The sequence below is a fragment of the Uranotaenia lowii genome, chromosome 1 (genome assembly GCF_029784155.1).
Source record: "Uranotaenia lowii strain MFRU-FL chromosome 1, ASM2978415v1, whole genome shotgun sequence".
Taxonomy (NCBI): Eukaryota; Metazoa; Arthropoda; class Insecta; order Diptera; family Culicidae; genus Uranotaenia; species Uranotaenia lowii.
This window is the reverse complement of record NC_073691.1, coordinates 86,692,879-86,707,950: the sequence shown is the minus strand read 5'-3', so window position 1 is coordinate 86,707,950 and position 15,072 is coordinate 86,692,879. Positions and strand designations below refer to the sequence as shown.

General features: G+C 36.6%; 2 protein-coding genes across 2 annotated transcripts in view; one reads left to right on the top strand and one right to left on the bottom strand.

Annotated features, from left to right (window-relative positions):
- LOC129739041 (irregular chiasm C-roughest protein-like) overlaps nt 1-15,072 on the top strand; it is a 557,100-nt gene that overhangs the window by 448,227 nt on the left and 93,801 nt on the right. The window lies entirely within an intron of this gene.
- LOC129737592 (uncharacterized) lies at nt 212-4,386 on the bottom strand. The gene is made up of 2 exons (XM_055728754.1): nt 312-4,386; nt 212-264 (listed from the first exon to the last, which is right to left on the bottom strand). The coding sequence occupies exons 1-2, from the start codon at nt 4,384-4,386 to the stop codon at nt 212-214; spliced, it is 4,128 nt and encodes a 1,375-aa protein (XP_055584729.1).

The following is a 15,072-nucleotide window of genomic DNA, read 5'->3' as shown; positions in this document are numbered from 1 at the left end:
ATTCCATTTCGAAATTCGTGTGACATCAATAAAAGAAAAAGAAGATATCGTAGTATGATGTTGATGGCAAACACGAAGTTCTTCAGTGGTGTTTGGAGAAGGTAAATGTTGCTCTGGCCACTCGCTCTCATCTTTTCGCAAAAAATCTGGGCCTAGAAACCAGGGACTATCAGTTTCTAAGAACAGACTAGCGCTCGGTTTCGTCACGATGTCAGCGATGTTGTGTTTTGTTGGCACCCATCGCCATTCGTCGATTTTTGTGTTCTGCAAAATTGTTCCGATACGAAATCCAACGAACGGTTTATATTTACGTTGGTCGGAGCGAATCCAAGATAGCACTGTCCGGGAATCGGACCAGAACACTCGCTTCGTCACCTTCAGATCGTGTTCGAATTCGATTTTGTTAGCAAGTGCAGAGCCGAGAACTGCAGCGCACAGTTCCATTCTGGGAATTGACAACTGCTTAAGCGGGCTCACCTTAGTTTTCGCCATGACTAGTGAACATCGGTAGCTATTTCCCTCGGTAATGCGAAAGAAAGATGTTGCCCCATACGCCTGTTCGGAGGCATCCACAAACGTATGCAATTCTAAAGTGCGGTATGCTTCCGGGGGAAAAGTTTGCAGATAACAGCGTTCGATTTTCACGGACCCAACAGCTGGCATGAAGGAAGTAAATTGTTGCCATTTTGCGAAGCTATCGTCGTCAATCAACTGGTCCCATTCACACCCGGTCCGCCAAAGGTCCTGGAGTAGGAGCTTCCCGAGAATAGTGAATGGCGCCAAGAATCCTAGCGGATCAAAAAGGCTCATGATTCCGCTGAGCGCGATGCGTTTCGTTGGTCTGATTTGGTTGTAGAAATATGGTTGTAGATCAGTTCGGACATCGGTAGAAAAAACAAAAACATCTTCTTCCGGTTTCCAAATTATTCCCAAAACACGCTGAGTGCCACTGGTTTTGGGGTCGCTTAACGCCACTTCCGGAGTCGAAGGGGCACCGAGAGCTTGAAGAACAGACTTGCGGTTCGAAACCCAGCCATGGAATTCGAAGCCTGCTTGCTGGTGTATGTATCGCACTTGCTGCGCTCGGGTGATCGCTTGTTCCTCGGTATCGGTACAGTCATAATAGTCGTCGACGTAATGACGCCTGTCAATAACGCCAACGGCTTCGGGAAACTTGTCGACAAATTGAGTAGCATTCAGTTTCTTCACGAACTGAGCCACGGCAGGGGAACACGCCGACCCGAACGTGCAGACATCCATAATATAAATTTCGGGCTCGACGTTGGGATTACTTCGGAAGAGAAACCGTTGGGCTTGGCGGTCCTGCTCCCGCACGCGTATCTGATGATACATTTCGCGGAGGTCCGCTCCGAAAGCAACCTTTCGCTCTCGGAATCGTTGAATTACAGCTGGAAGGGATGTGAGGAGATCGGGCCCCGGTAGAAGTACGGAATTGAGCGATATTCCATGCGCTTGAGCGGCGGCGTCCCACACCAACCTCACTTTACCCGGCTTTTTCGGGTTCTCGACATAATTTAACGGGAGGTACCAAATTCTTCCCGGTTCTGCAGAATCTAATTCTTCAGGCGTAGCTTTATGCGCATAGCGCTTCGATAAGTACGCCTCAACTTGCTGGCGAACAACTTGCTCGATGTGTGGATTCTTTTTCAAACGGCGCTCGAAATGTTTCTCTCGCTGTAAAGCCATAGCAAAACTGTCTGGGAGCTTAATATCGTCCTTTGCCCACAAAAGACCAACCTCGTAGCGTCCATCAACTCGAACGGTAGTGCGGTTCAAGATGGAACGAGCTCGCTTCAAATCGTCGGACTCCGGCAACTCTTTCACCAGAAAACCCGAATCATCGGCTTGGAAATAAGTACGAATCTGATCGTGCAGGTCTAGATTCGTAACACGCATCTCGTCATGGCAGCCAACAAACACAGAGCAACCTTGTGGCTTTCGTGGCCCGTAAATTGTCCACCCCAGATGCGAGCGGACAGCGATCGGCTCCGACGGATCACCGACTCGTGATTCGAGCGGCGCAAACAGGAAAACATTATTTAAGCCGATTAATATTCGTGGCTCTTCCCCAGTGTGGGTAGCAGCAAACAGACCACGCAAGTGTGGATGCTGGTTCGAAATTTGTTGAAAGTCGATCAGCTGACGCGGTAGGTGCATCTTCTTAACCGTATGCGCATCACTCAGCTGGAAACGATCACCTCCATCGCCGGAAATTTCTACGCAGACACACTCGGAGAGAGCTTCGTGCCGAACTACGTTTGCGGTCCACTGCAAAGTCAGCGGTTGGGGAATGCCTTTCAATTCTAACTCTCGTGCTAGGTTGTCTTCGATCAATGTGATTGACGAACCCTCGTCAATGTATGCCATCGTTTTTATTGAATGGTTACCGTTGTGTAGAGTGACTGGAGCCATTCGGAAAATAACGGGAAATTTCGTGTGATGATGGGCGTTCATTGGCATGGGAGATTGAGCGGGAGAATCATCCATTGATCGCACAGAATGTTGCCTTGCTGGTAGGGGTTCTCGGGAATCACGATGTACTAGTGGATGATGATGTTGACGGCAGGAACCTACGTTGCACGTAATTTTGAATCGGCACCATCCGTCGTGCTCATTCAGACATCGCTCACAAAGCTTCCACTGGGTCATCAGTCTGATTCTTTCCTTCAGGGGACGTGATCGGAAATCATCACAGTTTCGGATTCTGTGATTATCCTTTCTGCAGAAACGACAAATCGATGGTACCGGGAATGGATTCCCCACAGCTGCACTGGAATGCGCCTGAAGGAAACCTTTTTCTTTTGATCTAGGCTTTTCACTGAGTCGAAAGTCAGAAAACTTCTGGTCCACCACCAACGTTACTTCGCTAGCTTCAGACATGATTTTTGAAGTAAAATCGGCGAACGTTCTGAGGGTAGTCCTCCCTTCGGCGCGTTTGAATTGGACCCACTCTCTCTTGGTGGCTGCTGGCAGCTTCTCGACTAGCTCTTGGATCAGGGTGGGATTCACCAGGTGATCGTGGAGCTCAGCTGCTTCTAGATGGTCGCATAATTCCTGGACAACCATTCCAAACTGGATGAAAGTGTCTAGGCGATCAGCCCTCGGTGCAGCGGCTCGTTTTACTTTGCTAAGCAGTGAGTGTATAAGCTGCTCCGGCCGGCCGTACACTTCACGGAGCATTTCAATAATCTTCGGTACTGACGACGGCAGCATCAATCGGCTGCGGACGGACTCAAGAGCGGGACCTTTGAGACAGTCTTGCAGTCTCACTAAATTCTCCTGGTTCGACAAACCGCAAGCTTCGGTTGAATTTTTGTAGGAGCTAATAAAAAGCGGCCATTCCTCTGGCTTTCCGCTGAAGGTTGGCAAATTTCGAAGTAAAGCTGAACGCGCAGCAAGCTGTGCCTTTGTCGGCCCTGGCAGCGGCTCGCGATCAACGATGGATTTTACGACACCAGCTCTCGGGGGGTGATCATCAAATTCACTGGCGCTAGACTCGTCCTCAGATGAAATTCGTGTCCGTACTTTTTCTGCAAGGGGCTTCGGGTATGTTGGACGTTCGAATTTATAACCCGTATGTGGGTTGACCGCATCGTTGATTTGTTTCGGTTCGTCATCCCGAAGCCACTTTTTTACTTTCTCGATACCAGAAAGATCATCTCGTTCCTTGATCGGATCGTATCCACCTATAGCTTCTTCTTGGCTGACCGACAGCATTTCACTACGGGCTCGCTCGTAGTCTTCCCGGAGTGCACGTTGCTGTTGTTGGAATTCCATTTCATCAGATAATTTCTTCGCTAATATGGATTTCTCCATCTCGAGTTGTTTTTGTTGGAGCTGCTTCTCCTGATTTTGGCACTTTTCGGCATACTGACGCTTGAATTCCAGCTGCTTCTCACGTAGTACCCGTTCCTGTTCCAACTTCCTCTCGTTACGTTCCATTTCGTCCCTCATTTTCTGTAGCTCCTGATCAAAATCGAGTTCCATTAGGCCAGCAGTATGACGACCTTGGGAGATGATCGTGGCTTGATCACAATCGGGTGTTCGAGGATAATTTTCACTCATCACTGGAGGAATTGGTAAAACAGGATCCACAAGCACGGCTAAATTACCACAGACTTCTCGGATAGCGCCCAGTGATTGAGTGAGCGGAAGATTAGCACTCGAATCACCAACTTTGGTAGGCTTTTTAGTTGTGGTTTTCCGTGTCTTCTTGGAAAGACAAACATCGCACTTAAATTTTCGGCTGGTCGCTCCTGGGGACTCTTCCACACAGTCACAGTGGAATCGGGCCGAACATGATTCGCAAGCTACCATATCATCCGTATCCAAACGATCGCACTTCCCACAGCTCGATGATGCCATCTCAAAAAGTGAGGTTAAAATTTTTGAGAAATGTTCGGAATTGTAGAACGAAAAACTATTTTTCGTAGCAGCTTGTATTACAGCAGCTCAAACTGTAAATTTTATTGTATATAATTAGTGATCGTAAATATTTTAAATGTGTATTAATACCTACAATTTTAGTTTCCTTGTACAATTTTAAGTGTTCTGTGTTTAGTGCGTGTTTGTCGGAAAAAGCAGTTTCCTAATTTTAAGAATTATGAAAGATTAACAAATGAAATTATGCACTTTTTTAGCCAACTTACTTATTCCGGTATTCCGGATTCGCTACTTTTCCACTGCTTTTATGGAGGTGGCCAAAAATGACTTGCGAAAATAACGTGGTATGGTTAAGCTCGAAAACTTAGTTCTAAGTAGGAAAATATTTAATTAGGAATAATCAATTGGTGGTATTTTGCATGATTACTCACGAATTGTAGTGTAATATATCCTGAGAAAATCCTCAAATATAACGAAATAAAGATCACTAACTTCAACTAGTTTCAACAGAAAATATTTCACCCTTGCTCGAGATCTTTCAGAAAATGTGGTTTTTTGTGATGTGTTCTAGCTTGTCAAAAATTATACTTGTCAAAGAATTCATGGGCGTTCGAGCGAAGAAGTTTTCTGGTGGGTTCATTTTATAGCAAAAACCAGGGGTTTTAACACATAGCATCACATATCAAATTTTTGTTCCTCGCGGGCCTACTACTATGAAGTGGTAGATACAGATAGAGTTGCATCTACCACCACACATCAGCAGGCCAAGCGTTGTCCGCCCCACAAGTGGGAAAACTTGCAGTGCGGACGAACAAAAAGATGTTATGTGATCGCTCAGATATACTCCTTTTGAGTCAGAAACGCATCTATCGATGTATAATCTTCTCAGTTTGTTATCATCGCGTTTTTGTTACATCCGGGGTTTGGATGCGAAAAATAAATTTTAATCATATTTTTTAATTCTATTTGTTTGATTTTTTTTCAAATGGATAAGTTCAACAAAAATTTGAAAATATCTCAAATCAATACTAACAGCCTAAGACCACAAATTAAACGAGAAATAATTAAAAAATATGTCAAAGAAAACGATATTCATGTGATGCTTTTACAAGAAATATGGATAAAAGAAAAAGAAAAATACAAAATATTAAATTTCAAATTAAAAAAAAATAAGAGAAGAAGGTTATGGAGGAGTTGGAATTCTCATTCAATCAAAAGTAATATATGAAGAAATTCTCATACCAAATGTTAATCTTCAAATTTTAGCAATAAAAGAAATATTAGAACACCAACACTAGTTATATCAATATATATCGCCCCAAATATCCCACAAGATGATATAAAATAACCACTGAAAAACCTATTAGAATTTATGAAAAATAGTAATTTACTAACTATTTTAGGTGGTGACATAAATGCGCACCATGCTATTTCTGATTATAAATATAATAAGCAAGAAAATAGAGGAAATTTTATTTCGGGCTTATTATTTGAATATGATATGGTTTCTCTTAATAATGGAAAAGCTACAAGATGTCCAGAAATAAATCAAACCGAATCAGCGATTGGTATTACATTTGTGAGTAACGAAATAGCAGATAAAATTAATTGGAATATTTCAGAAGAAAATATTGGATCAGATCATAAACTGATAGAAATGGAAATAAACGAATATAGCAAAATAGATGTTTTAGTAAATTCAAGGTATATTCAAGGTTTTAGTAAATAAAAAAAGGCTATTCAACATACTAACAAAATAAAGCACAGAGAAATAAAAAATGTTGAAGATTTGGATGATAATACAGAGAAAGCTATTGAAGAGCTATTTACACATTTAACCCAAATAATAAAAAAAATTAAAACCATACTAGAATTATGAAGTTGAGAAATTATATGAAATCAAAAACAAGAAGCACATAATTTTCAGGAAAAAATTAACACTTGAAAACAAAAAAGAATACAAACAAGCCGAATATAACTTCAGAAAAATACTAAAACAATCAATTAATAAATATAACAACGATATGATAGAACAAATCAATGAAAATACTAATATTCAAGAAATGTGGAGTATAGTTGAAAGAATATAGGGAATTTTAAATCAAAAGAAAACTTTGAAATATTAAACAATGAAGAACTAGCTAACAAGTTTATGGATCTGAACTTTAAGAATGAAGTGATGCCATAATTTGATGCGACCAATTACGAACCTGGAGAAGAGAAATTCATTGGTAAATTAAATATAGAGAAAATGATAAAAATGATTAACAATAAAAAAGACAAATCAGCAGCAGGAGATAATCGCCTCTCTAACTACATGCTGAAAAGAATAGACAATAATTTATTAATAAGATTTTTAGAAATACTAAATGAAGTCTGGTTGAAAGGATAAATTCCAGAAAAATGGCTAAACATAAAAATAATTCCAATTTGGAAACGTAATAAAGATAAGCTTCTAGAAACAGCATACAGATCAATTACACTTATCAATAGTAATTTAAAAATAATAAATAGAATTATAAAAGAAAGAATAAATAGTTATTTAAATGAGAATAAAATTTTACCTGATTATTCTTATAAACCATTTAATTTCAATTGTGATGAAGGCGAAAAGAAAAAGAAAAATAACTTTATCAGTTTTCATAGACTTATCTAAAGCTTTTGATTCTGTCGATGTTCCCATATTATTAAAAATATTAGATAAAATAAAACTACCACTTAAAATAGTTGAATGGATACAACAAAATCTTAACAACAGAAATGTTATCTTGAATACAAAAGAGAAAGAAATTAAAAGAGAAAACAATCTTAACATATACACAAATAATCTACACGAAATTAATGAAAATGTTGTTAATATACTTCAATCCGCAGATGATTTTGTTCTAATAAATAAAGGTAATACAATGAAAGAATTAGAAGAAAAAAGTAACTTAGCATTGAAAGAATTTGAAAACAGACCTAAAGATTTGAAAATAGAAATAAATGTGAAAAAATCTGTATTATTATTCAATTCAAAATCCCAATAACCAAATTAATATAAATTGAAACAACAGTCCTATAAAACAAGTAAAGCAACACAAATACTTAGGGTATGTAATAGACCATAAACTCAATAACAAAGAACATATAAATCACCTGATTAATAAAATAAAGAAAAGATTGTATGTATTAAATATAATCTGCAAAAAGAAAGATGGTGCACATCCAAAAACAGCACTGAAAATAAATAAGGCAATTATTAGATCCCAAATAGACTATGCGATAACAATATACGGGTACACTGCAAAAACCAAATTAATGAAATTAAACTCAACATACAACGACTCAATCAGAACATGCCTTAGATTATTAAAATCAACACCTATCAACGTGTTGTACTCTGAAGCTGAAGAAATACCTATAAAGCATAAAGCTAACTAGTTAGCAAAAAAGTGAAATCATTTACATACAAAAAGCCGATAACTAAAATATTAAATGAATTTTTGGATATCGTAACCTTCCCAAGAACAGCTCTTTCCTAGAAAAAATCGTTTGAAAACAAAAACATAGTTGCTATGACAGCGATTCAAGAAAGAAATGAAACTAAAAACATTAAGGGAACAATAACTGATGAAATAAAAACTCTTAAAAATAAAGATGAGCTAAGTTTAAATGTTATCAAAATTATAGTTTAAGAACACTTAGGGAAAAACTATGAAAATTATAATGAAATATATACAGATGGTTCAAAAACAAATAATAACTGTTGGATAGGAATCTACTTTGAAAATGAAAATATCGAATGTCAAGTAGTTAAAGAATTGTCTCTCATGAATGTAGAACTTATGGCTAGAAACATAGCAATAGATATCATAAACACCAAAAATGGCCAAAATTTCATTATCCTTACTGATTCAAAATCAGCACCTCAGACACTAAACAATTATGAAAAATCTGAGAAAAATTTTATAATATCAGAGATATGCAGTAAGATTAACTATAGTAATAAAAACATTAAACTACAATAGGTACCAGCTCACAAAAACATTGAAGGAAATGAGATAGCTGATCAACTATCCAAATCAGGATGCAATAGCACAAATAACACCGTCACCAAAATACCAATTTAAATGATTCAATCAATCTTCTAAAAGTAGAAACTTTAAATGAATGGGAAGAAGATTATGAAAAAATATCAGAAGAAAAAGGAAGACAACATTACAAAATTTTACAAAAAGTGTCACTGAAACCTTGGTTGACTGTTTGACTGTTACAGATATACAAACAACAGAATAAATTTCCCAAAACTTATACTTAAAAAAGACATCACGCAATTGATGAAAAACAATTATGAAGAACCTTACAGGGAAATAACAAAATTTTTTAATGTGAAAAAATTAACATTTTAAACACTATTAGAAAAAACATTTCCCTAGATGTACATTTCTTAGAATAAAATACACTGACCACTGAAAACTCGAGTAAAAATAAAATTTCGAAATAAATCTCAAAAGAGGCACATTGAGCCCATTGTGCAAACTTTCATGGTTCGAAAACAACACTTGGTAACATAGTTCACTAGAATGAACTGGCCATACGGAGAAAAAGAAAAAGAAGACTGGGTTTCAATCAGAAGTGTAACTGAATGAGTTCATAAGTTGAAACCAATCCTTTCACCTTCAAAATTCATGCATCAAATACTACAGGGTGACAAAAAAGTCCGGTCACACAGAAAAATATCAATATTTCAAAGAATAAGGAGAATATCAGAATCTGACTTTCATAGCTTTATTCAGTAACTCATCAAAATACTTCACAGACGACATCTCGGAATTACACCACCTTTCTCTGATCGAACCAGCTTCAGACGTCTTGGAAAGTCGTCGCAAGCGGCGCGCACGTCCGGTCTCGTATAATCTTTTTCAACCTTGGAGTTCTCACAGACCTTGGTCGTCCAGATCGTGTCTCCAGATCGTGTCTCCTCGGTGCCTCTGATCTCTAGGTATCGATTTATGGACTTTCCGGTTGATTACGAGCGGTTTTAGGTGTTTGAACATGATGAATATGTGTCCGGGTTTGTACCCTCTCACATATTCAGCGATAACAGCTGCTCTCAACTCTGCCACTCACAACTTAATGTACACAAACTGCACAGACACGAAATTCTGCCACTATGGGCAGCAAAGTTAGCCCTTTCATTTGACATATATGTAGATGGCACCAGAGAGATTCAACGTATAGACTACAGGCAACCCCAAAAAAAAAAGTGTGACAGGACTTTTTTGTCTCCCTTTAATTTTGCACATCAACGAGTTGGAAGCCTTGTGACAGTGAACTGAGTCGGTTTGGGTTAATTTTTGAATTTATTAAACCCTGGTGTTTAATTTCAGAATTTCTATGTAACGTTTCCATGAGTAAATTTGAGTTTTAAGGTTCATAAATTCATAAATTCTCTTGAGTAAATTTTCCGCTGAACAACTTTGTCGAAGACCTTAACTTCGTATCTAATGAGGCAAAAAAGTTATAAGGGGTATGTATTTTGGCATTGAAAATCATTAAATTTAACTGACTTCACTGCTTGTGCCTATCGAAGTCTCGAAGTACTGCTTGAAAATTAGTCATGCAATACCTCGCTAGGCACAAGCAGTGGTGTAAGTTGAATTGATTTATTATCAATGCCAAAAGATATACCCCATTCATCAGATAATAACTTTTTTGCCTAATAAGATGTGAAGTTACTGTTGTGGACAAAGTTTTTAAGCGGAAAATTTCCTTTAAAATAATTTATAAATTGACACATCAACTATTAGCAGACTCGGTTCCACTAAAGAAACAAAAATGATGCTGGTTTTGAAGAACAAAATATTTTTTTTTTCCATACAAACCTCAACGTTGAAATTTACTCAAGATAACGTTAGTTAAAAAATCTGCAAATAATCATGGATGAGTTTTGAACCAAAAACGAAGTTTTTCAGATTCCAGGGCTTGAGAAATCAAAAAATTATCCCAAATCGACTCAGTCTAATGTGACATGTGATCCTCACATTGATCAATAGAATTATCAAATAAAAATCTAAAACCACGTATTCTGTATTTTATTACTTATCGTTTTATATTTAAAAACACATCTATGTTATTATAAATGTTACCCTTATATGAAATATTCTTCAAGAAATCAGGTTAAGCAACAATTAAATTTTGTTTTCTTGTTCTCTTCATTGCTTAAATTTACAATCACATTCAAGGGTTTTGATAAAATACACAAGGCCAGAAAATTCTCATTTTTTAAAGGTGCAAAGTATTTAAGAACTTATAATGATAAATTTGGGTGCGCTGAATCGAAATGTGCAATAAGTTTTTTTTTCTTAACAGCTTTTATTTTTGAAAAAAAAACATTTGAAAATAGTTAAAATTCTTTTAAGAAATTTCTGCATTTTTTGACATTACCTTAAAAATTTATAATAAAGGTATAAAACCAATTATCAACTTTTTTTTTAGACCGCAAGTTCTTTCAATTTCTACGAAAAAAGTTATTAAATATTTCTGTTTGTAAAAGACAGAAATTTAATCGATTTAATAAAAGTTTTAAGCCCAATTAATTTTTTGATATTTTTTGACGCAAACATCGAATCGTTTTGCAATATTTATCAAATTCATTGAATTAAATAAAACTTTATTTTAGACTTTCTTCAGTACTGCCAATCATACTATTGATGATATGTTTACATATTTTTAAAAACTGTGGAATCTAACTTTTATAAATAATTTTTGTTATCTTCATCAAAAATGATCCTGATTGAATGAAGTAGAAGTGTAGAACAAACAAATCTAGAAACGTTTTTTATGTAGATATGTAAGTTCATCAGTTATCTATGACTTTAATTCAACTTCATTTTAAAACTCATAAACATCATATCTCCAAAACTAGGAGTGACAGACAAAATAAGACAGAGGACTCGAGTACAGGAAGTCTAAATCTACCAAATTTTTAAAACAGGCTCCAGAATGCTGTTATAAAAAGAATAATGAGATTAGTTTTTGAAATGTTTAAAAAATCCTTCTAAATTTTTAAATAATAATAGTAAAAATACATTTATCTACTATTCATCTTATCAGGGCCGGGCCCACTGTGCAGTATTGGATGCAGAAACGACTGGAACCAGGGGAGGAAGAAACGTGGACAACAGTACCATACTTTCTCATGCGCCAACATAATTTGGGTCTAGCTCTGAAACTTAGTTGTAGTTACTATAGCAGTGCTTACTAGCCTTATTGTCGCCGGAGTTTAGTTCATGAAACTCGGTTTAAGCTTTCACAGATTTTTTTTGGAAAGTAAATTAATTTTTCACTTTGCTTCCTTCACCTCGAAAAGTTGCTTTAAATATTTAAATTTTTTTAATACTGAAATTGTTGGTATCCAAGCAAAAACGAAGTTTGCTTAAGTATTCGCCTTCAACTGGTTTCAAAAGTAAAACTTAAATTTTAATTGCAAAAAGCACAAACACTGCCTCATTACACCCTAATTGCTTTTCCACCTGTTTCAAGCTTTATGATGATGTTGCTTCTGCGTAAACTTTGCATTCATATTTTTTTTTGTTATTTTTGCAACACCATGATGGAAGGTGCGTGAAGTCCAGCACCCAAAAGCCCAACCCACCCAGCCAAGCCCCATGCTTTCCTGAGGTTTGTTCGCGTATCGTCTGTGTACATTATTTTTCTATTTCAACAGCCGCCGCCAGTGGGCGCTCCTTTTTACTCCTCAGGACTCAGGCAGGACGACATTCATTCGTGGCGCGCGGCCTCGTTATTCATTAACGTTTGTCCGCACGATGATTTATAATCTGACGCGTAATAATTCCGTGCGGTTGCAAATCGCTGCAGTATACCTTTCGGAAGCGAGAAACTAATTGAATTTTTATTCAATTCTTTGAATGTTTGTGATTGAATTGAATTGAGTTAGCATAAATTAGGTTGTTTATTTCAAATGCTACCTAATATTGTAAAATAACATTCTATCTTACACTTCTAGGGATAAGTAAAAAAAGGGTGCCAAAAATTTACCAACTACATATATCTAGTGGTCAGATTTTCACAAAATTTGTCATGTTGAATTATTGAAGCTTCTTGTTTGTAGAATTTTTTTTGCACTGAAAATCGATAAAAAAAAACTTGAGGTTTTGTTTTCGCCAAATTCGGCTCTTTCATGATTGCTGTGAACTCGACAGACTTTATCCGAATCTCACTATCTGATGCTTTCCGACTTGAACCTACCAATAGCATCATTGCAGTTTGAGCTTAACTAAATTGAATCGATCTGCAAATATGGCAAAGTGCGAGGATGTAGACTCGCGATTTTAACATGTCTGATAAGCATTTAACCTGCCTGATATGGGCATTCAAAACTTGTCTCTTATTCCAATATCTTATTTTTAACAACTTTGCCTAAAGCTTCAATTGGTTGAATTTCCGATTTCCAGATGAATAAGAAAGAAACACCATTGACATTTTTGTTTACAGATTCTGTACGTACGAGAATTAAAGTTCAATATATTTTTTAAGAAACTGACAGGAATCTTTTTTAAATTTTTAATTTTTTCTGACTTTATGTAACAATTATTTTTTATTATTTAGGAACACTTCCCCTTACATCCTCAAACGCAACAGTGTTTCTAAGAATAAGGCCAAAAATTGCAAAGGCTTTTGCGGTTGTGGCGGCTATGTGTTTTGAGAAACTTAGTTTCTGATAAAAAATAACTCCGAATCTTTAATCTCAACAACTCGTTCCATTTCTGCTGTGTCCATTTTGTAGACAAAACGGAGTGGAGTTCTTGCTGTGCAGAAAGTTATACTTCGGCATTTACTGGCATTAGCTTTCATCCTATGAGACTTACACCACCACAGTCTACTGGTGATTCGATGATCCGGTAAATCTTGAGGTCATCTGCGTACATCAATTTAGAGGATTGCAGTGAACAAGCAAGATCGTTAGCTAAAAGGACAAAGATTAGTGGTCTTAGGTGGCTGCCCTGGGAAACATCGGAAGGGACGTCAAATGGTCGAGATCTGAATCCTCGTAAATTCATATATGCTCGTCGGTTTGTTAAGTAGGAGTAGAGCCATTTCGTACACCATGACGGAAAGCCATGGTGTTCTATTTTCCTGATTGCGATTTCATGTGGAGCCTTAGCAAAGGCTTTTGAAAAATCAATGTAAATGGCATCTACTTGTTGCTTCTTGCTGATAGCAGTATGGAGTGTAGCAGAGTAGCTTATCAGATCCGAAACCGTTGATCTTTTTTCATGAAGCCATGTTGGTGTTCAGTTATTTTTGGTTAAGGGGGGGGTAGGGTCTAACATTTTCAAAAAAATCGATTTTTTATTTTTTTTATTTTCTTATTGTAAAACATTTCAAGAATGTTCTGTCAAATTTTCAAGTCAATTGAAGCAAAACTGTAGAAGTTATAGGCCTTTATCTCCTCCTATCTTATACTGCAAGAAAGCAAGAGCAGAAACTTCAATCGCGTTTTTCTCGAAAGCACATTTTTAAAGTCCGTGGACATCGTCATTTGAAAACTACTTATCCGATTCTTTTCAAATTTGGAACATATTTTCTATATATAAAATACCAGACCCCAACGTTTTTATTTTTTGATTTTTTCATTTTGGGGAGATTTTACAGGTGAAACAATGGCGGATTTTTAAGTGAAAAATCGTAGTTTTTACTTCAAACAGCCACAAAAATTTCTTAAAAATATTTTTAAGTTAAATAAAAACGTTGGGGTCCAGAAAAACATATATTAAAAATATTTTGCTCTGATTTTTTGACTTCAGATGATTCTGTGCTGAAATACAGTGTCCACCGCAAATCCTGTTTTCTAAAAGGCATCCTCGAAAATGCTTCGTCACCGGCTCATTTTTCAATATTTTTCTACGAAAAAATTACTAAATGTTCTTTTAACAATGCTTTTTATAACGCAAAAAATTTGAATACATTTGTTTGAACGATAGCTCCAGAAAAATATCGTGAAAATGGTGTTTTTTTATACCCGTTAGACCCTACCCCCTCCTTAAGTAGCGTTGTAAAGTCTCTCGTAGATTATTGACTCAAAAAAAATTTACAAGTAACAGAGAATAGAGATAGGTCTGTAGTTCTCCACATTATGACTGTTCCTTGATTTGTGTATTGGTGTTATAGCGGCCGTCTTCCAAATGCTAGGCAAAATATTTTCATTAGGTGACCGATGGAAGATGGTTCGCAGTGGTTCGGCATGTGATTCCGCATTGCCCAGTATAAGCTGAGGAATTTTGAGGTCTAATGCATGCAGTGTTTCGAAGTTTTCGTTGGTAAATAGTAGGTGGCATTTGCGTTGATTAAATGCTTTAAAAAAAATCTGCAAAGAGATTTGCAGACTCATAGACAGTTTCAGAGAAGCACCCGTCAAATGATGCTGCGGGTACGACGACGAGACTTGATAAATTTCCAGAATTCAGAAGGATTGCTTTTCACTTCCCTCTCCATATCATTGGAGTATCTTCTGAAAAGAGTGTTGCGTAACGCTGAGAAATCAGCTTCCGTTGAGGCTAGTGTAGTATGGATAAGGAAATAAACAAAAAAAAAATAATAAAAAGATTAAACATCATGTCAAAAAATGTTTTCATGAACGATAGAATTAATAAATTTAAAAAA

Coding starts and splice junctions, on each gene's coding strand:
- LOC129737592 (XM_055728754.1), bottom strand. CDS start 4,386: ATGGCATCATCGAGCTGTGGGAAGTGCGATCGTTTGGATACGGATGAT. Junction 265..311: donor TTGGATTCGCTCCGACCAAC/GTAAATATAAAC, acceptor ACAATTTTGCAG/AACACAAAAATCGACGAATG.